This window comes from Barbus barbus (genome assembly GCF_936440315.1).
Source record: "Barbus barbus genome assembly, chromosome: 27".
Classification (NCBI taxonomy): domain Eukaryota; kingdom Metazoa; phylum Chordata; class Actinopteri; order Cypriniformes; family Cyprinidae; genus Barbus; species Barbus barbus.
Window position 1 is genome coordinate 22,905,916 of NC_136755.1, and position 27,086 is coordinate 22,933,001.

At 35.7% G+C, this 27,086-nt stretch overlaps 3 protein-coding genes across 3 annotated transcripts in view; all 3 read left to right on the top strand.

The window, feature by feature from the left end:
• Positions 1 to 2,447: 2,447 nt before the first annotated feature.
• Positions 2,448 to 3,842, top strand: LOC306846764 (small ribosomal subunit protein bS21m-like). The gene is made up of 2 exons (XM_079380361.1): positions 2,448 to 2,553; positions 3,571 to 3,842. The coding sequence occupies exons 1-2, from the start codon at positions 2,471 to 2,473 to the stop codon at positions 3,749 to 3,751; spliced, it is 264 nt and encodes an 87-aa protein (XP_079236487.1). The 5' UTR covers positions 2,448 to 2,470; the 3' UTR covers positions 3,752 to 3,842.
• A 4,324-nt stretch (positions 3,843 to 8,166) lies between these two features.
• LOC306847124 (uncharacterized protein) lies at positions 8,167 to 14,587 on the top strand. The gene is made up of 6 exons (XM_079380909.1): positions 8,167 to 8,408; positions 10,313 to 10,635; positions 11,312 to 11,387; positions 11,879 to 11,957; positions 12,068 to 12,215; positions 12,670 to 14,587. Exons 2-6 carry the CDS (start codon positions 10,315 to 10,317, stop codon positions 13,114 to 13,116), a joined length of 1,071 nt encoding a protein of 356 aa, XP_079237035.1. The 5' UTR covers positions 8,167 to 8,408; positions 10,313 to 10,314; the 3' UTR covers positions 13,117 to 14,587.
• A 1,005-nt stretch (positions 14,588 to 15,592) lies between these two features.
• The window catches only part of LOC306847566 (regulation of nuclear pre-mRNA domain-containing protein 2-like), a 37,668-nt gene continuing 26,174 nt past the window's right edge, over positions 15,593 to 27,086 (top strand). Inside the window, exon 1 of the mRNA XM_079381563.1 lies at positions 15,593 to 15,802. Within this exon, the coding sequence (XP_079237689.1) occupies positions 15,610 to 15,802 (193 nt within the window). The 5' untranslated portion in view covers positions 15,593 to 15,609. The remainder of the gene's footprint in view (positions 15,803 to 27,086) is intronic.

The following is a 27,086-nucleotide window of genomic DNA, read 5'->3' on the forward strand; positions in this document are numbered from 1 at the left end:
AGGGTTTGCGCCTGTCCCGTGTCTCATTGGGCGGCTGCTACTCGTGCACCATGTGCTTCCAGTAATGACTCAGAAAGACCCCTATTTGCCCCACCATTTGGCTTGAGCGATCGGGTCATATACTGCTAATTCCTTTAGTTGCATCCTAATATGTGTTATTTGTCATTTAGCAGGCGCTTTTATCCAAAGCAACTTGCAGCATGATTTTTACAAGTCCACTAGTCCAGAATCCTTGTTCATGGATTAAGCATCAATCACAGCTCCAGGGATTCGCACTTTGGACTTCAGTTGTTACTTTTAGTTACATTTAGTTGTCATCTACTGAATCTGAAAGCATTTCAGTATGTTTTGGAGATTTTGTCAAACACGGAGCTTTTGTTTAAAAACTGAAATCGCGTAAAATACATGGAAACCCCCATATTATTCAGCTCCCTTTCATCTCATACAAACATCTCACGCTGAGCTTTGTTAGTATTCAGACCACAACAGTCAGCCATTGTCAGTCAATCATATCACAGCCTCAAATCTCGGCTCTCTTCTGTCTCTTGCTGAGAGCTGCTGTAGACTGATCTGTGTCTGCGTCCTAACAAGACCCCGGCTTTCAATTTGCATTTAGACCTCCTCTAAAGTTTTGAGGGACTTTATGTTTTAAAACAAATTTAAACCACTATTTGTTGAGACCATAATGATATATATTTTTTAAATAAAGTAGTAAAATCATATTTATACTAGTTAAATATAAAATAAATGAATAAAGTAAAATATCTAGAATATAACATTGACATAAAATAATATTTATGATACCTAAGGATATCTAAAAATTTGCCCATTTCTACAAAAGTTAGAGGCAAGTTTGAGCAGCTGAAATAGCATCTGATTCTATATCAGGTATGTCGTAAAATTAATTTTATAAAGTTCTGTTGATCTGGAATAAAGAGAGTTTCATCTTGAAATTCTTTACAACAAGACAACACTGTTTGTTTGTTTGTTTTTTTGCCTATTTTGCATAGAAATACTGGAAGAAAATAGCAGACCCTGAATTCTAATTATTATTTATTTGCTTATTCACCTGAATTTTGCCACCAGCAATGACCTTAATAAATGATGAAGCATCATTATTAGTTTTCTTATCAGTTCCATTCATTCTCTTCAAACCCACCCATTCACTCTCTCTTTCCCTCGAATTGCTCTAATCTGCTTCACTTCACTTCATTTCGTTTTTGTTCCTTTTGTGCACGTCTCCACATTCCTTATACAAATGGCGTGAAAGAAGCAGCGAGGAGACAAGAAGCAAATGGAGTATTTGAGTGGCTAAAAGGCAGCCAGGGAGGAGAGAAAGAATGAGGCTGTGTAAACTGAAACCACATCCTCTTCTCCAAATGCTCGGAGGTAATTACCAGCCGATTCCTGAGTTGCTCCCCACCCATCCCTTTTACCCCCTGATCCCACCCCTCCTACCAAGAACATTTCAACAAGTCTGGATAAGAAATGATATCCCTGGAAATGGAACAGAGGAAAAGCGGAGGGGGAAGACGAGAGAGAGAGAAAGAAACTGTATATTTTGAGCCAGAATGGAGACAGTGGCAAAAGTTCAAGCTGTTTTCTTTTGCTCTGAGTTTGAATGCTTCTCCTAAAAGCACATCAGCAAGTCTTTCTTTGAAGTGGTGGAGTCAATAAAGCTACTTGAATTTGAATGAGAAAACAATCCTGACCCCACACTCACCTACTACTGACCCCATTATCCGGGAGACGATGAGGAATCCATGTATGAAAGAGAAAGACTGCGGAAGGAGGGGGAATATGTCTACATAAAAATCAGTTATTTGGAGACTGTCTGTGATTACAATCACTGATGACCTAAGTGCCATAATAAACTGAAGAGCCTTGAAACAAAACAATAATAGAATGGGCCTAATGAATATAGAACTGTATGTTATGTCTATGTATGTCTAAGCTCTAAAATGAAAAACACTCCATGTGCATCTTAATGTCTTGTCTCACCAACAAAAATGCAAAACAGAAATACAGAGAATACTATTGTGGGTAGTCATGTCAAAGTTTTTTTCTGTGTCCACAATTTATCTTCTTAAAACTAGTAGTCATCCTCCAGGTAAGAATTTACAGAATAAAATTTCGAAAGATAGAAATATCAAAACTAGTTTTATGTAATAACTCCTAATCTCTTACTGAGCAGTTGCTAATTTTAGCTCTTTATTTTCATTGTTAATTCGGTTCCACCATGTCTTGTTATTGTTTATGAAGCTATAAACAATGAAGTCTATTAATCTAATTTACCTGAATTAATTCCTCTCAGGTGTGACTCACTGTACATGTCGTCGTCCAAGAAGCTCAAGCGTTATTTTTTAAATCTATTTGGCGCCACCTAGAGTTCGCGCGCTTACTTCCAGGAACTTCTGCAGAACAGAGCGCGTTTCCAGACGTGCACAACTTACGGTAACACGGACGAAACATGGCGAACCACCTTCGCTTCGTCGCTCGGACTGTCATGGTCCAGAACGGCAATGTCGATGCGGCATATGGCGCTCTGAGCAGGTACTTATGAGATATATGTATATATAAGAGATGTCGTTATAAATGCTTTGGTTAAGCGCTAATAACCGATTATTGTGTCGTGATGTGGACCTGCTGCTAATGTTCTGTAACTTTAGGTCATTGATTCATCTGATGTTTGCTCTATAGGCAGGGGTTTTTAAACTTGCAAACCCAGGGACCCCTGACTGAAGACTCCGTATCAAACTGTTTTTTCATGTTAACACGTAATAACTTGAAAAAATAACATTGGTAACGTTATATTATAATGGGAAACAGGTCAGTAGATATAAGGTGAACTGTAAACTATTTTAATTTACTATAAAGTTTATAAATCTCACATGGCCCTCACATTATTTACATCCTAATTTTTATTTCAGTTTTAGTGTAGACTCGTCTTTCCTTTCTAGTTAGTAATTTTAGCTCTTCAATTTAAACTTATTTCAGGTAGTTGCCAAGGAAATAATTACATCTAATATTTGTTTTATTTCTGCTTTTTTGGTTGTAGTTACCAGGAATAACCCTGGTTGCCTGACCGCTTATGGTTTGAAAAAAATCACACTGACAAGTCTGAAAGTCTTTAATAATTAAAATCTTAGTGTGCTTTTTAGCATGAAAATGTATTTGCATTGCCAACATGTTTGCAGCATAATATGAGCTGTGATGAAAAATTATGCAATGACAAATAAACAAGTATTAACATATTAAACTAAATGACAATAATTCACAAATAAAGCACAATGAAATGACAAAGTAACAGTTTTAGGTAAATTAAAGTAATACCATCAATTTCTAAAAAAATATTTTTTTAAGAGAGATGTGTTATTGCAGAAGTTTCTATAGCGGGTGCAGTTTAGTTGAAGATATGATCAAAACTCTTACCTTGGATTGGTTTTTGCAACAGTTCAGCTTGGATTTGGTTTGCAGGGTTGCCTTGTGCTTACCATATAACTCAATAATGGATTATGATATTTCATGTTTACAGATATTGTAGTTGTTGCATGCTCTTTTTCTCTGCAGAGTGCTGTCAGCTGATGGAATAATTGAATCTGTGAAGCGTAGAAGATATTATGAGAAACCCTGTCGTAAGCGAGAGAGAAAGAGCTATGAGAACTGTAAGAGAATCTACAATACTGAGATGGCCAGAAAGATATCTTTCGTATCAAGGACACAAAGACAAGATCCATGGCAGGGTTGTTAAGATGACATAAACTGACTGTTCGTGTCGACCAACACATGAGTAATGTACCCTTATCTGCCTCAGAAGATGATGATCCGCTGGAAGGTTTTACACGTTCACCATTAAAAAGTCATTGCAGGACTGTGTTGTGGATTCTGGACGTTGTGAAATGCTGACTTAACATGTTGATTAATTGTTGTATGTTATTAATAATAAAAAGCTGTAAAATCATTATAAGAACTTTTCACTACATTTACAACAACATGGGGAAGTGGTGGCCTAATGGTTTGAGGGTTGGACTCGTAATCCAAAGGTTTGCCCACGGTGTGTGTGTGTGTGTTCACTGCTGTGTGTTTGCACTTTGGATGGGTTAATTGCAGAGCACAAATTCCGAGTATGGGTCACCATACTTGGCCGTATGTCACTTTTGCTTTCACTTCACTATTTACAAGAGATGCATTGCCAATAAATATGAATGTGTGTTTTATCAGATGTCGAAAGTTTTGAATGCTGATAGCAGCTAAAAAGTACACGTTGAGCAATGTTTAAAGTAGAAAACAAATTCAAGTAAAAGGTGACAAAGCAGGCTGAAGTGGGAACAGATGAAGCATAGTCACACATTTATCTTATCTTTTCTCCATGCTAACATTTTGAAAATACAAAAGTGGAGTACCTTATCTGGTGAAATGTCAGACTTCACAGCATTGCTAAATAAGATATATTGCTTGGTAAAGTGGAATAACCAGAAATTGTAAAAAGGAGACCAAACCAGACTTTGTAAAACTACATATTTATACAATGTGACCCGTGAGGGACAATTTCTTGAGCAAACAACAGAGGCTCTAGTCTAGAAGATGAATGCAGAAGTTCTCTGACTGGTTACATGCTAACAGGGTGGAGTTTTTTTTTTTTTTTATTATTATTATTATTATTTTTTAAATGAATGGTTTAAACAGCACAATGAGTCCAAACCTTTAGTGTAATCTTTACAAGAAGCATATTTTTCCACCAGTGGATATAAACTAAAAGCAAAGTATAAAAAACGTAACAAATGCTAGGAAACTTCATAATTGCATACTAATAATAATGTCAATTTTAGCCAGCTAAAATACTAAAATACAAGTCCTATCTCCATGATATTGCTTTCTCTAGTGAAAAAGTTGTCTCGTCTGATCCAGGAGAGAAATATGCACAGATCAAGCACCATTTACAATTGAAAAACTTCTAATTATCACGCGAGAAGACCACAGGGGATGACTTTTCCACTGGAGAAAGTGTATATTTTGGTGACGGTTTTAAAGTTAAAATGCCTTGAAGATGGATTTATTTCTTATAAACACACAGCTATTCACTTCACAAGGTGTTATTTGATGGACTGGAGTTGTGTGAATTACTGTGATGATTTAACAGCCGTTTGGACTCTCGTTCTGACGCCACCCATTTACTGCAGAGGATCCATTGGTGAACAAGTGATGTAATGCTACATTTATCCAAATCTGTTCCGATGAAGAAATCTGAAAATCACCTACATCCTAGATGGCCTGAGATGTCATTTTTGGGTGAAATATTTGTTTAAGATTATGTTAATAGGTAAATTGCCTGTTCTGGAATTCTTCAGTCTATGGAAGTTTAGGCATGTTAAGCTGAATTGCACAATATTTGTTAACTGGAAGGAGCTTTGTAGTGTTCTTTCACTGAGCTCAAGGTCTCAGTGAAATGTGTAACATGGGGGATGGGTCTCTCTCTCCAGGGTTATTTAGTTCAACGTATAGCTGTGGATGGGGCCTCAGCTCTAAGCAGCTGAAGTGGTTTGCTTTCCATGAAGTCATGTTTGCATTTTAGTCTACCAGTCAAAATTTAAGACGTGCCTCTTCTGCTCCTTCAGTTGCTTTGGGGACATAAACAATGTCATTCACAATTATTATTTATTCACTCCAGAGTGTTTTATTTAATGTGAAAGTTTAAATTATTTCCTATTTTTAAACATAATTATTGTACCCAAAGCTGTGTTTGTGTTATTGGTATAATTGTGCATGTTAAACTGTGCAGAGAAAAAGATCCAAAAGTTGTATATGTGACATTCTGCCACAGATTTCACAATATTCTTGCTAAACTATGCAGGGCTGCTGGGTTGGTGAGTTCACAGAGTATAGTTTTGAATGGAAACTCTCCTTCATGCAAAAATACTGTTAAATAATGTGCAATAGCCTAAAGAATATATACTTTTTTTTATTGAAAACATTAATTTATTTAAAGTGGTTTATTATTAATAATATTTAAATGTATTATTTAATTAAAATATTACTTATTTAGATTGTACGCAAAATACTCCTGAGATTAACTCCTGGCTCTTTTTGACAAAATCACTGAGCAACAGGCTTTTCATGAACCCAATATTTAGTCATTAAACTGTTATTTGTATGGTTAAACACACACACACACACACACACACACACACACACATATATATATATATATATATATATATATATATATATACACTGTATATACGTATTAGACATTTGTATAGATTTTATATACATGTTTTTCGTTTCACTTTTAGGACACATTAGATCAATGCAGGGTGGTTAAATAAAACTAAAAAAGAACAAAAAATACACATTTTATTTCAGCATTTCTCATTTAGTTTAACTTTATATATTAAAATAACTTACACTAAAACTGAAAAAAAGAAAAGAAAAAACTATATAGGAATATAAAAAAAAATAAAAAAACCCCAAAACGAAACAAAACACAACAAAATAGCACTGCAACTAAAATATCAAAAATATAATAAAATGTGAAAAAAAAAATGAGTTGAACTTGAAATGAGTTTGTTCTCCTGCTGTGTACATGGTAATTGGGCCTTATAATGTGTCAGTGTCCAGCCTCCCACCGAGTCTGGGATTATCTGGTCGATATCTCGTTGTCCTTGGTGTTAGTGCCAATAAATGGTGATGCTCATGGTGTGAAGGGGGGGCAAGCTGATCTTGATAAAGTAGAGCACGGATAACGTTTGACCTATATTCTGTTGTGTACATTGACTGTTGACCTACAGATGGGCAACAACAGGGCAACTGGGGGAAGTTGGAGTCGGTGACCTTCAATGGATGACACTGTTTAAAGATTGACCAAGTGTGTTTGAGAATGTAAAATTTCCAAAAACAAAAAACAAAAAAGTGCGGATGCTGTTCAAGACACATTTTTTCTCCCCTAAATGAACCAGATGTAGAAAACAGAATAAAAAAAATTAAAGCTTCTATTTATAGTAATTTTACATTTAATTATGGGAATAAATATTCTGTACAATCAAGCTGTAATTTAGATTTAAATTGGTGCAGAATTCAACTATATGAAGATCTTCAGTAGTGACTGCACTTACTTGACTATTGTTGTTGGATCATTATTAATTCATCTGCCCTCAAGGGCTCATATTTACTCTTGACAGTGTCCTTTTGATCCATAAGCCAAAGCAAATGTATCATTATGGACAATATTGCCTGGTCATTTTGCAGACCACAGGGAGCAGACTCATAAGATCATATGTTTTAAGTGAAACTGAGCCAATAGCACTTGTTGTCCTGAGCTGACCTTCTCTCTTTTTTTTTTGCCAGAAACTAACAATTATAGTTCCGCTATCAAATAGGAAAACAAAGATTAATTTGATAGTGATCATAAAATGTTAACAAGGGCAGTGTGTGGATTATCCAATGACTTTTTCAGGGAGGCATTTTCTTTGCAATTCAATTTTGCAATTCATTTTTAGTTTTAGTTATTTAAGTAAATTAAATTCAAGTAAATGCAAATGAGAAATAGCCTACTGCTGAAAATAGGCTACATTTACATTTGGTATTTATTTGTAAAACTGTATTCCATTTACTGTTTATTGTATTTCAAGTGACATTGTTGTTGTTATTATTATTATATGTATTATTTTGCTATTTTAATTTTAATGGTTTTAGTTTTAACCTTGTGTGACACGTCTGGAATGGTTAGGGTAAATATCAGTATCATATTCTAAATATCATTTTACTTTTAAGATGCACCAATTTTAGTACATTTATAATACTTCGATTTATAATAAATTGATCAATCATGACAGAAGAGCAGCATACTGTTCTAAAACCATTTTTAAAAAATGTGAAGGTCATCTAAAATAAATCACTGAAAACAAATTTATTATGTTCCAAACAAATTGTCCGGTACAAACTCTTCCTAATGTAGAACAATAAGTACTATCTGTAAAATGTGTTCCAACCCGTATTATGTCTATGGTAGTATATGCCTGCACACACGAGTGCCACGTGCGAAGGTGGGGGTGTGCAAATAGATCAATCCGACCAATCACGGCTCAGACGCTTAGGGATTGGTTCTACTTTCTGCCCAATCAGCGACTCGATTCTCATCTGCCAGCCAATGGGAACGCAGGCTGCGTTGGCTTTTGTCCAGCACGTGTAGCAATTCACATGTTGTCCCTCGCTGTAAAGTGAGGATAGAGGATAGAAGTCCATAATTTTTTTTCTCAGGACAATAGTGCATACGACCAAAACGTCGGCACACGGTCTTATTAAGCAATAAAGTATTTGAGACTACTTTTTCGCGCACGAGCAGCACGTCAGGTTGTGTTAGTGGACACCAGGTTGTTGTGGTACCGACCCAGAAACGACCCACCTTTAAGGTAAGGATATATTTTATATTTTAAAATGATTAAAAATATCTCCGTTATACTCCAGAAATGCTTCACGTGTCGAGCATCGTGCTTGATGTTTGTTTACGTCACGTGGAGCTGAATTATTCCTTTGTTTTGCCAGTCTGCGTTTAAATATCTATAATGGCATAATTGCGAATAAAATTGATATACGAAGCAGGAAATGTTATTACAATCGGACACTAGTGAATATGTGTAACAGTATCTGTTTGTTTGTTCAGCTGGTGTGTTTTTCCACATGTGGTCAATGTTTTTGATTGTTTTTGTTTTATTATTATTTTTAATTTTTATGTAAAGAATATTCATTACTTTTTGTTGGTTTAACAGCTGACATGATTAAATATATGGATGATTATGCGTCACAGCTCACATGGACATAGAGCTTAGTAAACACGACATAAATAGACCTAATAGTGCTCTTTAAATGTTTAATATTTACATCTATTCATTTATCAGACGATTTTGATCAAAAACGACTATTTGTCTTTCCTTTCTTTTTTTAAACAAACTCCCAAACAGTCCATCTGGTGAGAGTTCATTTGTTTTAATGGCACCGCCTAGCTGCTTATTTTTATGAGGCACATGCACTTGAGAGGGTTTTCTTTAGCTTAGTCAAATCTGAAATACTACACCGTCCGTGGCTGTGTCTCAAATCTAGCTGTCCATCCAAACAACTTTATAGGCACGTTTATAGATTATATTACATTCATGTGCAGTAGGTGGTTGACTGTTTTCTGAGACAAAACCATGTGTGGTTTTGTGCCCTTTCACCTAGTGAAAGGAACTGTGTGTGCTGTTCTTAATGGGTAGTATGATTTTTGTAATTATGGTATCTCTGTGATCTCGATTTCAGTTTTGGAATGAACCCTGTGTTCTTTTATCCAATTTTTTCAAATCCATGCTTTGCATTCCCAATTGTTTGTTTGGTGCTTGCACCGTTCTTGTTTCTTGGCTTAAAGAAAAGGGAAGTTTCTATACATATTTCTATCACATTTCTCAACAATTAGGTGTTTTCTGCAAGTCCAGTCAAGCCAGTGGTTCAGTGCTTTCTACGTGTCCGGCTAACATATATAGGCCTATATGTTTGTGTGTGTGTATTATTATTATTATTATTATTATTAGTCATTTAGCAGACGTTTTTATCCAAAGCGACTTACAAATGAGGACAACAGAAGCAATCAATTGTAGTATAAAAATATCTGAATATATATATATATATATATATATATATATATAATAAAAAATAAGTTTTGTAGGCTCACAAAGGGTTCATTTACTTGATCAAAAATACAGTAAAACTGTAATATTGTATATTTTAAAATGTGATTTATTCCTTATTTAATTTTTTTTTACAGTTTTACTGTATTTTTGATCAAGTAAATGCACCCTTTGTGAGTCTACAAAACTTATTTTTAATGGATGTGTGTGTGTGTATATATAATGAATTCAATGTTTAATTTAGTTTACCCCCCCCCCCCAAAAAAAAAACAATAGTTCTTTTTAAACAATTAATAATTGTTTTTTTTGTTTGTTTTTTTGTGTATAAATTTATACACTTTTTTTTTTTCCTGAAAAATATTAGCATACAATGGAAAACAAGACTTGTTTTATAACTATTGTAGCTGATGCTTCCAAATCTTTCTTGCAGTTTTTACAAGGATTTTCAAGACCATTCCAGTGACCGTTCCGTCAACTGACTCCTTCCCCCATTGTTGCGCCTTTTGTTTTCATTGTCTCGGATGTATTTCGTGTTCTTCATACTGTTCGGTTTTCACATTCCTTTTGAGACAAATCACTCACTACGATCAGTTCAGTTCGTTCCTCAGCCTTAAACAACCTGCCACCTCACATATATCTCTTTTCTCACATTTCAGTGATGCTGTCACCGGGGAATCCTTCCAAAAGGCAAGTGCAAGATTCCCTTTCCTCGACCCCAAGTCTCCTGTATAGTGAGAGTGACCAGACGGAAGATGAACTAGAGGTCTTTTCCTCTGAGAGCGAGGCTGCAGGAATTGTGCCTGATCCAAAGTCATCCTCCGTGGCCAATTCAAATTTGCCTCTCACCTTTGTGAACCAGAGGAGCGGTAGAGCTGAAAATGGTCAAACTGGATGCTCAGCATCTCCAGCCTACACCGGTCAGACCTCAGCATCATCTGAAAGGTTTCCCACAGAGGGGAACCTGAGGTTTTCGCGCAAAGTGAGTCTATTATATACTATATTTAAAATGTATTGTGCTGCAGGTCAGTTTTAGTCAAGTTATTTTTCATGACCATTTCTGTTTGAACAGTATGTTTTTTGCTGTTGTACCTTTAAGAGGCGCCCTTTTCAACTGTGCAATGCACACAGTTCCTGAGCACGTTTTTGCACACACAGATTTGCTGTCATGTCAAATATAGTTTGTAACTGGCCCATCCTTCAATATAAGCTTTGCACCTCATAGTGACAGATGCACAAAACAATCAAATGTGATGAACAATGGTTTGATTGAAACAACAAAGAACCTTGTTAAAAATAAATGCCAACTGCTCGTCTCACCATTCTCATCACCTAGAGGGTATCAACGTACAAATGTGGGTGGTCATGTTGATGCGTTGATCTACGTGCAACATTTTAATGTCACTAAGTTTTGGAAATTCAGAATGAGTCATTTTTGCAGCTTGTTTCTAATAAATGTTTTGAGTTCTGAAAGTTGCCGTGTGTTTTAATTGAACATCAAGCTCTTATATTTTAAACGATCAAGGAAAGTGTGGATCCTTTGATAAGTTTCTTTTAAAATTGCTCAAGCCTCTGTTTTGCAGTTTCTAAATCTGTCGTGCCTCTGTATTTTGAGATGTTTCTGTGGTGATAAATATGTTAATAATTTTCTCTTACAGTGTGCAGAGCTGCATGGGTACATCAGGCCCCTTTTGGAGCTGTTGAAGGGGCTGAAAACAGGTCGATATGATAAAGGTAATGCACAAAAGTCATAAACTACCTGAAAAAAGTTGGGTCTGTAAAGATGCACTGGATTGATAAGTGTCATTAAAGACATTTATAGCATCACAAAAAAATCTATTTTAAATTAAGGCTGTTGTTTTGAACTTTCTTTTCATCATAGAAGGCTGAAAAAATGTATCATGGTTTCCACTTAAATTTTAAGCTGCACAGCTGTTTTCATTGATAATAAAAGATTTTGTGACACTGAAGACTGGAGTAATTTAACAAGTACACAATTAAAACAATTATTTAAACTCTATATTATTTAAATTATAAATGTATACAGTTTTTACTGTATTTTTAATTTCAAATAAATGCAGCCTTGGTGAGGATAAACGTTCTTTTAAAAATAATTTAAAATTCTTTTTGACCCCAAACTTAGTAGGTAGTAGTCTCCACCCATTACATGTGATTGTGTATTTTTTTTTTTTTTATTCATAATTTTTTTCCCCCTGTTTTGGTAGGTTTGAGCACATTTCAACAGAGCGTTGCCATTGATAGACTGCGAAGGATTGTGGGTGTTCTACAAAAACCTGACCTAGGGTATATAATTTTATTTTGTTAAACTTTCTCCATTGACACATTTCTTAGTATTGTATCCAATACATATAATGCCTTTTGATAAATCATATTTTCCTGCTATACCTCTGTAGGGAGAAGTATATGGGCACTCTTCTGCAGCTGGAGATGATGTTAAAGGTTTGGTTCCCACAGGTGAGGCCTCAGCATCGGGATAGCACCCCTTCACTCCACAACCTGCCTTCACGCTGGAATCAGGACCAGTTACATATTCCTGTGAAGGTAAGAGGCTGATATCCACCTTATTTTGTAATGCAGAAGTAAGCTCTTTTCTGTGAATGTGCGAAACTTATTCATTAGTTGTTATAGGCAAATAACCAAAGGAATAACATAAGTGCAGTAAACGGTAAAACTATTTGTGTTTATGATTATAATATGATAACAAATACCAGTTTGTGATATCAAGCAGCACAAGCTGTTCAGATAAAATAATGGATGATACCAAAATACAAATGTTACAAATGGCCGCAACTGCTCTTATGTGAAAAATAAGATAGATACTTTTCCAAAATAGAAGTGCTTTGAAAAAACCCATCTGAGAAAAGCAACCAGTATGGCTATTATATTGGTTAAAGGGTATCTAAATAGGTGTCTACAGCAATCTGGAATGGTTTATTGTTTGTCTGATAATATCAAAGCCTTTTATGTACTAAATTACATAATCTTTTTCTTTCAGAAACGCAGACTAAGTTGGTCCGACTCTGACTCGCAAGGATCTTCAAGCAGCAAACGCATTCAAGAGGACGATCGAGGGGCGAGCCCCAGCGATAGCAGCTCATGGCTCAACAGCACCGATACCATGTCTAGCGAACTTGAAGACGACAGTCCGAGCTGTATAAATCAAAATAATATGACATCTGAACCCAAACTCTTTGAAAACAGCAAACTTCTAGTCAGGCAAAAGACAAGCTCTCTGACAACAACAGGAAGACCAACTCCTCTTGTAATACCACCGTCAGTCACAGATGGCAGCAGCTTGGGCATGCAGGACTGTTCGGTGTCCTCCACAACTCCTACTTCTGACCCACCAGTAGACACGATGATTAGTAAGAAAGATTTGGGTGAATCTGTGAAAGAAGAAGGGCCAAAAAAACTGGTTGACACAGAGATTTTAAACACATAATATTTTGAAGTTTCTAATTTTTTAAAAGAATGAATGAATTAAGCATTTCTCCAGTCTGTTGCTATTGGGAACTAATTGTTTTTCACAAAGTGACATTTTTGTTCAGTTAGTCAGATTTTGCATTCTGCCACATATATGTACAGCACAGACGTTATCATCTATATGACATAAGAGTTGTGTGTATACGGTTATAGACTGAAGAAGGAAGTGTCTTTAAAATACATGCTCGAGCCATACATTTGAGCGGCGAAACATGCACAGCTATCAAACACTCTACTGCACTGCCTTCCATGATAAACGCAGACTTTCAACAATATCTGCTACTTTATGAACATAAAACCAGGAAGCCAAATATCAGCAGAAGAATGGTCTTGTAATACGTCCAGAAGTGTGACTGCGATCGCAATCTACCTTAACGTCCTTTGACTTGAGTTGAAAACCACTTTGAGCATCGGATGAAATAGAAATGCATTATATGAGAGTATGTTTTAGAGGCAGTTTTATTTATTGCGCTATTACTTGAAGATACTGAATTCACTTAAGCAGCCTTAAAGAGTCAGTGCAAGTGGGCCGTGGTCCATTATCATAGCTCAATGTTTTATATTTATTAAGAGACAGAAAGAATAATCCCAGGAACAACAGATGGGATGTGAAGTGTTATTTTATAATCAGGAGAGTCAATGGTAATTTATTGAAAATGTTTTTGCCAAAAACAGTTTGCACATTTGATGATCGGCTTCTATGTTATAAGAGTTAATTTGGTCATAGACATCTAGGTTATTGTTATAGGAAATTGCAGTTGTTTCCTTTTTATCCATTTAGAATTTGTGAATTTCAGCATTGTGACTATTAACCATTCTCTAAAACAAACTAATGCTCAAGTTAATGACGACAAGTATGTGGTGTGTCACGCTGTAAAGGTCACACTGAGGAAGACGAGACTTGTGTTTTATTTAGCTATTTGTAGAATATATTCTAACATTAGAGATGCGGTATTTGGTAGTCGCTTCATGAGGAATGAGAAGAACTTTATCGGTATGTTGACTGAGATGCATGTAGTCACGTATTAAATACATGTAAGTATATTGTTGGAATTATAATAGAGATTATATTATAAGGGAAAAGTGCATATGAAGATCTGTTGTGATTACTATTTAATGGCACTTAACAGCTTCATGTGATTGTGAAGATAGCATTTTGAGGAAGATGTTTTTTATTATTATTATTTGTTTCAGGAAAGTCTGCCATTGTAGCGCTGCTCTAATTTTCTATTCATTATTCAAAACCATTTTCTCTTGTAAGTCATTTCTGTTCTTGTATCAAAAGTTTTTGTCAAGGTTGCTGAAATGTTTTTCAACATGCTCCAATTTTTGATATCATTAAATGTTTCCAAGTTTCTTATATTTGAATTTGCCCTCGTTATGTTTTTAATTCTCTATTTTTAGAGGTTGATTATGACAGCCCATACAGGAAAAAAAAAAAAAAAAAAACAAATATATATATATATATATATATATATATATACAGAGAGAGAGAAATATTTTTAAATATAGACTATACCATTCAAAGGTTTGGGGTTGGGTTTTTTTTTTTAATATTAAAAGTCTCTTATGCTCACCAAGACTGCACTTTTTTAAAATAAAAAAATACAGTAAAAAGCAATATTGTAAAATATTACAATGTAACTGTTTTCTATTTTAATACATTTTAAAATGTAATTTATTTCAGTGATGGCAAAGCTGAATTTTCAGCAGCCATTACTCCATTCTTTAGTGTCACATGATCCTCCAGAAAATATTAATTTCTTAAAAAAAAAATAATTGAAAAATGACCCCAAATATTCAAATGGTAGTGTAGTTTACAACAATACATAAAATAACCTATAGTTTATTTCGAAATATACCTAAAATGTAAATGTACAATATATTTTGTGAAGTATATAAATGTAAAATTATTTTTATGACTATTTTCAAGGTTTACTAATAATTTATTTTCTATATGCATTATTATTCTAATATTATTTAATTATTCTAATATTAAGCTAATACAAACAACCTATATATTTCTCCTGGCCAATATATATAGAATATATGATAAATGTGTTTTTGAGAATATATAATTATGATCATCATAACTTCGTCAGTAGTCTACACTTGAAAGTCTGCTTTTCTCACTTGGTCTCTCTGTCCATAACTGACCCCTGCTGGATGTTTGCATGTTTGAGCAATATGAAATATTCATATTTATAGCTTCACTGTGAGTTGAAGTTTCTACCTCTGCAATACAGCAAATTATGTGTTGTTTAACACATTCTCTTTGTCTGAGAAACGTTGGAAAACAAGCAAGCAAGAAAGAAAGATAAACACGACAGGACATTCGGCTGTACATGTGTAATGTTGTTATTGTAATATTGAGAATAATGGAGGCTCATGATGATGCAGTATCCACACATGAACCAGTGAGGGGCAGCACCGCGACCAGAACACCTGGAAAATGGCGGCTGGAAGTGCAGGCGTTAGCGGCCACAATAGTGGCTCATCGCCGCGCTTGGAGTCCACTTTGGACCGTCGCTTTCAGGCTGTTTCCAACACCATGGAATCCATTCAGGGACTATCCGTCTGGTGCATCGAGAATAAGAAATATCACAGTGTGATCGTGCGATTCTGGATGAGGTGGCTGCGCAAATGTGAGTATTTAGCACGTTAGCCGTAACACGTAAATTAGGCTAATCTGAGTCCAGCTGTGATACAACAACCTGTTTACGGGATCAAATTTGTGTTAGTTGGGCTTTCAAAGTGGACGTGTGTGATATTTGTGTGAGAAAGTAGCATAGAAGTAATTGTGACTGGCTAGTTTTTCTTTTTCGGCCCAATAAACAACTGTTGTGGCTAGTTAGCAAACTGCTAACCTGTTTCTATCAGGTCAAGACGTAGGACGAGTTTCAAAAGCTAGAGAATTGCCTTCCTAGACAGCATTTTGTGAAAGCAGTTATTTTGGGAAACATTATCTTTAGAGTAGAGGAGTTTGGGGTCAGCGGCATTTTTGGGCCAAATAGGGGGAGTTCTGGGTCAGTTGCTTAGGTGTGATTGTCACGGTTCCAGTCAGCAACGTTTTAGGGCAGTAAAGGGGTGATTGAGGTCAGCAGCATTTTTGGGCAGAATGGGACATTCAGGGTGAGTGTCTTTTTTTCAGCTAAATGTGGGCATTTGAGTCCAGTGGCAACTTTATTAAGGATGGAGGCGCTTACAGTGGTATTTTATGGTCTTGCAGTAAATAGGGCATCTGTTCTCAGCAGCATTTCAGGGCAGAATTAAGGTACATTTTGGGTGTTTTAGAATAATTTAGAATCAGCAGGATTTGTGTTTGTGTCAGCAGAATTTTGGGACAGAATGAGGTGTTTTGTCAGCTACATTTTGGGTGTCATGGGCCTGTTTTGAATGAGCAGTGCTTTTGGATTCAGCAGCATTTTGGGAAAGAACAAGGCATTTGGGGTCAGCTACATTTTGGGTGTCATTGGCACAATTTGATCAACAATATTTATGGGCAGTGAAGGGGTGTTTGAGACTAGCAACAGTTTTGGGCTGAATAGGGGTGTTTTTGGTCGGCAGCATTTTGGGGCAAAATTGGCTTCAAGTCAGCTACATTTTAGGGTCATAGGTACATTTTGAATGAGCAATGTTTATAGGGATATAAAAGGGTGTTTGGGGTTCAGCAGCATTTTGTGCCAAAATAGGACGTTCAGAGTCAACAAGTGTCACATTTGGGGCAAATTTTGGTGTTCTGGTCAGTGTCATTCTGAGTGTCATATGCATGTTTTAAATCAACGTTTTTTTGGGCAATAAATGGTGTTTGGCATCAGCAGCATTTTTTTGGCTAAATGGGGGTGTTTGGTGTCAGCAGTCATTTTGGACAGAATAGGGTGTTTGGTGTCAGATACATTTTGGGTGTTGTAGGCATTTTTGATTTGCAATGTTTCTTCCATTTTTTTTGTCTTGCTTCCAGTTTCCAATATCTAATAATTCTTAAATCAATAAAAAAAATTTCAGAAAAAAATGCTTCTTGATTTAAGAGTTTTTAGATATATTTGGACTAGAAACAAGACAAAAACTAAGTAGGAAAGCATTTTTTGCAGTGTACCATTCAAGGATAAACACCTTTATATGATTAAAAGACGTTTGAGCGACACGGTCTACAATCAACAAGGATTGTTGTTAAGATGTTTCATGAACTTAGTCTGGGCAAATAAACCACTGTAAATCTTAATTTCAGCACTCAAATGTTTGAAGCAGCTGACGGGCTAAACGCGAGGTGTTTCTCCGTCTTGAAACAGGCTGTTGCAGGCTGACACCTAGCTAATGGCTTAGCGCTGCCTGACTTGAGCTGAGTGATACTAATATTACTGTAGATTAAACAGTATGCTTTACTTGTAGGTCGAACAGTTCTCAAATCGACTTCATGTCGGAGTAATAGCTTACTGATATGTGAGACAAATGTTAAGGTCGAGACTGAGGAGCTTTTTTGCAAAGGGTAGCAAACTAATGTAACGATAATGAAACTTACAATCTTAATAGCTATCGCAACAGCAGCCTCACGCAAAACAAAAAACAAAACGAAACAAAAAAAACAGCAGCCTCACGTGGTAATCACTATTTCAACTGGAACACCATAATTTACAGCTGATGCAAATGCATTCCGTCCGAAATATGGACAGTTGCCTGCAGCGTCTAAAAGTAAGGCTTCAGGAGTGAGATTGGTTGGATGAGGGAAAGAACATTTAAGGTAAGCCAATCAGAGGCAGAGTAGGGCGGGTCCATTCCTTTGCCAACAGTGGAAAAAAACGCTACAGGTGATGTGACACAGGTGACTCGCAGATACGATTACGACCCCCCCCTACCCCCCAATTTAATTGTATTTTTTACAGATCTACACGATTCATGTGTAGATGAATCGATTCACTATTCAGCTAATTTCGCCGAAAGGTGACAAGTTTGCACCCCTGTGATGTCAGAGGCTCCTTCCTAATCATCAGCATTTTTTTGGCGTATAAGCACTTCAGAGTCCGCATAAGCTAGGCTGTATTTTCATAAGCAAAATTTCCATCCAGTATTTGCACTGTTCTGTTATTGGCAAAGTGAAAACGCATAAAAAAAACTTTGCAGATTTAGCTTCCCTTAGCCTGATGTGCATAATGACGTCATTAAATTTAACTGCTGTATTGATAACCATTTTGATGCACTAAACCTTTTACACACAAACTTCCTTGATGCAAATTTGGCTATAGGTGTGTTCCGAGTCAGCAGCACTTTTGGGCTTCAGGCACTAGACTGTGTTTTTAAAACACAGCCATTGTGTCACTGTTCAGTGGAACCTAAAATAATGCTTTTTATTAACATCCTCTTCAGTACTTATTTCATTTGTTTGTGCTATGAAGACTCTGGTGGGTTGTTACTCTGAGATGGATCTCAGAAATGTTTGTTTGACTGCAGTTTGTAATAATTCTTGGTACTGCTGGGACTTAATCTATGAACACTAGTGATCATACAGACAAAATACACATTAACCGGGCGGTTGCTGAAAGTTTACAATTGCTAAGTAATAAGTCTTTTGTGTGGAAGTGAAAAGTACTGTGTTATCCTGTTCACATCCTGGTTCAGAACATTACCATCAATGTTTGCTGTGCTTTCTGCAAGTATATCCTGACATGTGAGCTTTAGCCTGAGGAATTGATTTGTGTCCTTAGCTATTAGGAGTGCCAATTATGTAATATTTTGGGTTTTAAGAGGCTTTAAGGTTAGAATGTGTGTCAGTAACACAAATGCTCCATCTAAATACTTGAGGTGTTAAAGGACTGTTGTGTGCCGTCTCTAATAGGATCTCATTATTTTATGAAAAATGGCTTTAAATGTCACTGCTGTTTCAATAAATAGAGAAACATAAAACTGCAGGCAATGTTTTATCTGACTTTATCTTGACTTTATTACACACACCTACAGTTATTAGTATTTAGGGGTGGGCGATATGACCTAAATCTTATATCTCGATATGACTAATTTTATATTACGATAACGATATAGGAATTTTTTTTTCTTTTAAAAAGGTTTTTATGATATTAAAATCTTTGATACTATAGAATTTTCATAATCCAGAATAATGCAGAATGAAAATTGGACCGCTTCCCCTTTAAGACCGAAGTCCGGATCCAATATACTGTTACACATGCGTTTTCTCTTTCAGCTGTTTACTCTCTCTTAAGACCTAAATCGATGTGTTTATGAGGATACTTGCAAAGACGGGGATTCTGATGCATATAAGTGTGTTGATGTAATCGTTCAAAGCCAATAAAGTGGCCAAAAAAAAAAAAAAACAGAGACGGCGCATGCATATAGCTCTGTTGTTTGTGTTTCAACGGCTTAAAATCGGTTGTTTTAAAACTGCAGTGCAAGCACGTGCCCATGCTACAGATGTAGTCCCTCGTTTAGGAACGAGCTCCTCATTTTGTTCTGGTCGTTTTCCCCCTGGTTCTGTCTCCCTTTCACGCCCCGTGATGGCGTGTAAAGATCGCAGTCATCCAAATGATGAGAAAGTATTACCGAAAACAATGTATTTTGCGACCCCACAAAATAAACGATAGAACATAATATGAAACGATCTACTTTTTATTTCGTCCATCCTATATATCATCATATCGCACAGCCCTATTACTATTCATAAATAAATTGTTTCTAGCTTAAGTTAAAAATTCAAATCTGTATGAGTTGGTTATCCTGGAAAGAGTTATATTTCCTAATATGCAAGAATACACTACCATTCAAAAGTTTGAAGTCAGTCAAATTTGTAAGTTTTTTTTTTTTTTGAAAGAAATCTTCAATTATTGATCAAAAATACAGTAATACATTAATATTGTATAATAAAGTTGAAATAATTATCTTCTACAGGGCTTTAGAGTCATTCTTCCCACTGGTCGCACTTTTGCGACTAATTTTCTCAGTTGGTCGCACAGGCACATAATTTGGTCGCATTTTTTATTTTTTATTCAACATTTGATTAATCAATGCATGCTGATGACCTTTTATCATAGTTTATAGTTATATGGTAACGAAAGTGTTCAACATTCAACCCGCTCTTTTTCATCAGTATTATTTTATATTAAAAATTTGTGAACATGAATTCCTTTTTTCGTGCACTTTCACTTTCACATTCTCGATCTTGGTGTCACGTTTTACAAGAAAAGATAATTGTCTGTTTTGCTTATCTAGACACCTTTCTTAAGACTAAAACAAAGGATGGATTCATTGTTATTCTTAATTAAAAAGCACAACTAAAATGACTAAAAATGCATTATATTAAAAACAATGAGGCAACCCTGCTGAAATAAAACAATATAGACCATCACAGAAAATTCTCACACCATCACAAATGAATCACAAATAAATCACAAATGCCATTACAAACCATCAACTTTTAACCATTAAAACCATAAAAAAATGGTTTTCTGTAGTGTGTTTTGGGACATATTCAATTAGGATTTATTGGTTTTAACAAGCCACCAATAGAAGGTGACCAATTACCAGTTGAGACCAACAGTTTCCATTAAAACCAATACAAGTCCCATTATAACCAGTAAAACCATTACAAATTTTGTGATGGTGTCTTTTGTTTTTTTTTCAACATGTTATTACAAATGCCTGCAAAGGGAGCCAAAGGCCTGGTCATTGCAGGATGTTCAAGTCCTTGTTTAATAGGCTATTGACCAAACATTTAATTCAAATATCCACTTAATCTTTCATTTTTGGCCACCTTTTTGCTATAGATGACAGCCTCTATAATTTCTTCAACAAAAAACATGTGGACATCACAACCCTTACAAAAATGAACCATGGTTTTCGTAGTGAAACTGCTTCATTTTCTTTTGCGTGATTTCTGAATGCTTGACCATAAAATCAATCAGACAACTGTATTACTGCCTTAGGTAACTGTCTAGACTAGCTACAATTGTAATTTGTAAATAATACAATTTAATTACAAATTTATTTTTATATTTTATTAAAGTTCTATTTCGACCCCTATGGTAGGTGTTTTTTTTTTTTTACGATGAAACTCTCCAAGAGTGCACAATAACTAAAATTTAAAACTTTTAAAAGAAAAGGCTCAAACTATCGCACATATTTAATAAGCTAAACATCAATATCTCTTTCCTTTGTGCTTTATGCGGAGAACTTCTTTTTGAACTTCTTTATGCGGAGCTGCGTGCTGTGACTCCGTGCTGCTTCAAGCGCATCATTCTGCGCACGGGAAGCGCATAAGTGCTTTGTGCCGCTCTGTATTGGAGCTTTCCGTATTATAATGCTTTTGCGCAATGAAAGATTATTTACAGTACACCCCTCACATTTTTTGTAAATATTTTATTAAATCTTTTCATGTGACAACATTGAAGAAATGACACTTTGCTACAATATAAAGTAGTGAGTGTACAGCTTGTATAACAGTATAAATTTGCTGTCCCCTCAAAATAACTCAACACACAGCCAGTAATGTCTAAACCGCTGGCCACAAAAGTGAGTACACCCCTAAGTGAAAATGTCCAAGTTGGGCCCAAAGTGCCAATTTACCTTAACCCTCTTAGGCATGGAGTTCACCAGAGCTTCACAGGTTGCCACTGGAGTCCTCTTCCACTCCTCCATGACGACATCACGGAGCTGGTGGATGTTAGAGACCTTGCGCTCCTCCATCTTCCGTTTGAGGATGCCCCACAGATGCTCAATAGGGTTTAGGTCTAGAGACATGCTTGACCAGTCCATCACCTTTACCCTCAGCTTCTTTAGCAAGACAGTGGTCGTCTTGGAGGTGTGTTTGGGGTCGTTATCATGTTGGAATACTGCCCTGCGGCCCAGTCTCTGCTTCAGTACGTCACAGTACATGTTGGCATTCATGGTTCGCTCAATGAACTGTAGCTCCCCAGTGCTGGCAGCACTCATGCAGCCCCAGACCATGACACTCCCTCCACCATGCTTGACTGTAGGTGGTGTTGCTATTCAATACTACAATTTATTGTGATTTGTGTTTGCTTATTAAAGACTAGACAATGGCAAATAGTTGATTACACCCTTAAAAGAGACTCGATGAGTCATATTAACAAAAACAATGCATCACATCTTTCTAAACTTTTATTTCAGTAGCATACACATACACAGTGTATATTTAAAGTACCAAAACCCTGAACTTGCACATGAATATAATAGTCACGTTCAACAAAATTACCAGAAAAAAATACTTTCTGAAATAAAATAATGTGCTATGTTACTTTGCATACCGTTTTAGTCATGTTTTCCCTGCATTGTTTAAAATCCAAAGTGTTTCCACACTTGAGATTCAAAACGTGAAGGTGCAGAAAGAATTCTAGAAGAGGTTTGATCCTCTGCCTCCGTCATGGTTTTGCTTTCTCGTGTGACTTGAAACGTATATGACATCATCTAATGCAGCAGCACTGCGCACGCAGACCAATCGTTGTAAGTTAGGTGAATCGATTTTTTTCTCCCACCCCTATTGGCAGTATTTCATAATTATTATGTTTAGAAGGGAAAACATTGGATGAATTTGTCAAACCTAATTGTGAGTTGAACTGGAGTCATTGGGCTCCATTCATGAAACACGAGCAGAACGAATTTTTGTGTAAATCGTTCGTAAAGCCGTTTTACCGTAAATGTTCGAATTCATGAAACTGTTAGTTGGTATGAAAGAAATGTACATCTGCTCCCTACCACGTGTAAATGGTGCGTAAAACGTTCTATGTTCTTTTTGGCAAACTGATGACACTGAATTTTGATGCACTGCCCTAATAATTACAACACAGTAGATAAAATGCAGTGCTCGTCACTGTCATGATTTACAGTGTGTGGCGGGACAAATACTGACCAACCATCCTACTTATACAACGACTGATTACAACAATGAAGTCAGTATTACTGGTTACTGCTTTTTTATATTTAGTAAATTCTTAAAAATGAGATGCTGGTAATACGTTGCTGCCATGGAGATTCCAAATCCTAACAACCAACGGGTCTCAGCTGGAAAAACGCTGTGCCACCAAACAAAGCGTTCTCAAGCGCCACCAGCTGGTCGTTTTAAGAAGAGCGCTGGTCGTTTTATTCAGCTGGCTAAAAACTCTTTGTTGGACACAAGTTATTGAATATGAATTGTTAGGCATATAGCCTGTTAGTCTTTTTTTTGGTTGCATTTATGCTATATACTGGAGCCAAACCTGAGAAAGTAAACAAGAATATTAAATTTTTCAAGTTCAATGTTTTACACGCAAATTACTCAGAATTTACTCAACTTTCATGAATGCGATCCATTGTTCTGAATCATAAACTGAATCGATCAGGTGACTCGCTCACTCTATGAAACCTGAAAATACCCATTTTTAAGATTATTGATACTTGACACTAGGGCTGGGCGATAATTCGATAACGATAATTATCGCAATATAATTTTCCTTTATAAAATTATATGAAGAGTTTGATAAATGTTCATGCGCCAAAAGCGGAACGAAACAGCGCGCCTCATTTGAAACGCACCATACGGACTGTTTATCAGCTCGGATCAAAGTGCCGCGCGGCGCGAGCTCACTAGAGCAGATGCGTTTATTCGGTCACACAAGCATTAAACAGCGCTGTGAGATCCAGTGTGAAGCACTTCCAATTCAGCCATGAACACAAATGACTCCGTGACTTAAACTAGTTTATAGCCAAACAGGAGAAACACTGTGTGCAACAAGACATCACCATCATTTACCATGGATGTAGTAACACTGACTGCACCATGGTATTGTGGCAGAAATGTGGGATATTCACATTGAATTTTATTACAGGAGTAATGGTATATAATTATACTGGATGTATTTGTGATTTAAGCTATAGCATGTGTGCATTTTTACAAAATATTTTTAGACTAGTGTTTTTCATACAAATAGGCAACCTAAAAACCATATAGTTTCATTTTTACCATGGTATGGAGGTGCTATATGTGTGGTTTTAATTGTTTATCATGATTTAAATGTATGCTACTTAGGGCTGCAACAAACTATTATTTCGATAATCGATTAATCTATCGATTATTAGAATGATTAATTAACCAATCGTCGATTATTTCACTGGTTAATCAGTAGACTTTGATTATTCAGCTTTTGCAATTAGTTAAAATATCAAGTTATACATATTCTAACATAAAGGTCACTTCAGCTTCATGTAATTAAAATTATTATACAATTAATTGGTAACACTTTACAATTAGGTTCATTAGTTAACATTAGTTAATAACTAAGAATGAACAATACTTCTACAGCATTTATTAGTATATCTTAGTTAATGTTAATTTCAGAATTTACTAATGCATTATTAAAATCACAAGTTGTGTTTTTTAACATTGGTAAATGCACTGTGAACTAACAATGAACAACTGTATTTTTATTAACCAACATTAACAAAGATTAATAGTTAAATGTAATGTTCATTGATGTTAATTAATACATTAATGTTAACAAATTATAACTTAATGTAAAGTGTTACCAATTCCTTATACAAATAGATGTATTTGGCACACAAAATGAGATGACAGACAGAGACACTCTCCATTTAATTGGCTACATGAAAAAGTAACTGAATGACACATTATTCTGCCTAACATCTCCTTTTGTAACTCATATGGATAAGAAACAAAATAAAGGTAAGTGATTAGACGCTTTGGATAAACTATCTTATTCACAAGATAATGTCTTAAAATACCTTATAGAGTTATGATAACCAAAACAGTCCTTAACTAGATCAAGCTTTGATCTCTGTAAACCAAACTGTCACTTTAATTAAATAATTTTTTCCCCCACTAATAAAAATATTTGATCATTAGCTAGCTCCACACTGCAGAGCAGCTTTATAACAGAAAATCAAGTTGTAATTCTAACTGAAAGAGACACTGACTCTGGTTTTTCATGTTTAATACCGTAAAGCTACTTGAATTAAGGCTATCTATTGCATAAAGTACTATATAAATAAACATGATGTGACCGGACTTTACTGGAGTAACGTTACGTTACTGAAAAGCAGAGCTCATGCAAACATCCACATCGTTGTAATCAGATGCATTTTTAACTGCTGCTTTCACACTGCTGTCAGTTTTTGTTGTTTATTTCGTTACTGAGAGGAAAGCGCGCAATATATATTTACATATTCATCCAAATGCCGCTCAAGTTCAGATGCATTTGCTCTGAAGCGCTGTGTGTGTCGTCTTCTCTTAAATTGCATCCAGCAGGGCTGAACTACAGTCCTGCACTACAGCGCCACACTGGTCAAACCACAGTATTGCAGGCTCTTACATTTGGTCATATGAGATCAAACGACTACTTGACGACAAAAATATTTGTAGACAGTTTTTTATTGTCGACGTTGTCGATAATGTTGACTAATCGTTGCAGCCCTAATGCTACTATGGGAGACCATATGCTTAATAATAATAATAATAATAATAATAAATAAAAAAAACATACCATAACCATATAAAACTGAGGTTGGAACAATTATTACAGATGTTACTGGTTTTAAAAATGAGCAAAAATTTACCTCTGTATCCTAACTCAAGCTACTATCAAATGTGCATTTCTAAGAGACAAAAAAGTGATATTAGTAGTAGTATTAATATTATCAGGCAACCCAAACCTGTTTCTTGATTTGAAACAATATCACTCTTTAGAACATGCAGAAACTAAGAAATTAATTTTTCTATTTAGATATTTACTTTAAGGAAAATTAGCTAATGGAGCACAATTCTGGCTTTGAACTTGAAAGAAATAAAGATTTGACATTTATTGTGATAATTATCGATGTCGACTGATATGAAAAAAATGATTGTGATAATGTTTTTGGCCATATTGCCCAGCCCTACTTGACACTGACAGTATAATAACTGACAGTCTAGTTTCTTTCTTAGGGCAATGTGTAGTTAAAGATATGTACAAAAATATGATTGATTTAAGAATGCTATTAGCCTATGTCAGGTTGCTTTTTGAAAGAAAAGGAGGATGGGTCAGTGACCTCAATCACTTAATCAAAATCCTGTGGGAATATAAGCGAATAAAGTAAATGTAAGTGTTATTTGTGAGTAGGGCTGCAGCGATTCGTCGACGTCATCGATTACGTCGATTATGAAAATACGTCGATTAGCATGGATCCTTTAGCCACGCCCATTGTTGTTGGTAAATATGATCAAAGAAGGCTGTGAAAATTAATCTGCATTGTTAATCCTTTTGATCTCTTATTTAAAAAATTCACAAAAATCTAACCTTTCATTGGATAATAAGAATTTAAAATGGGGGGGGAAATATCATTATGAAATAAATGTTTTTCTCAAATACACATTGGCCACAATTAATGGCACGCTTTTATTCAATACTTGTTGAAACCTCTATTTGCCAGTTTAACAGCTCTAAATGTTTTCCTATAATGCCTGATGAGGTTAGAGAACACCTGACAAGAGATCAGAGACCATTCCTTCATCCAGAATCACTCCAGATCCTTCAGATTCCCAGCTCCATGACGGTGGTACTTCTCTTCAGTTCACCTCACTCATTTTCTACAGGATTCAGTTCAGAGGACTGGAATGGCCATAGCAGAAGCTTGATTTTGTGCTCAGTGACCCATTTTTGTGTTGTTTTTGAGGTTTGTGTTTGGATTATTGTACGGTTGGAAGATCCAAACATGGCCCATTATAAGATTTCTAACAGAGTCAATCACTTATTGATTTTTTATCTGTTGGTATTTGAAAGAATCCATGATGCCATGTGTCTAAACAAGATGTTCAGGAGCTCCAGCAGAAATATAGGCCCACAACATAAAAAATACAGCAGTATATTTCATTGTACACATGGGGTACTTTTTATCCCTGTGTTCACCAAACCTATCTGAGTGTTTGCTGCTTAAAAA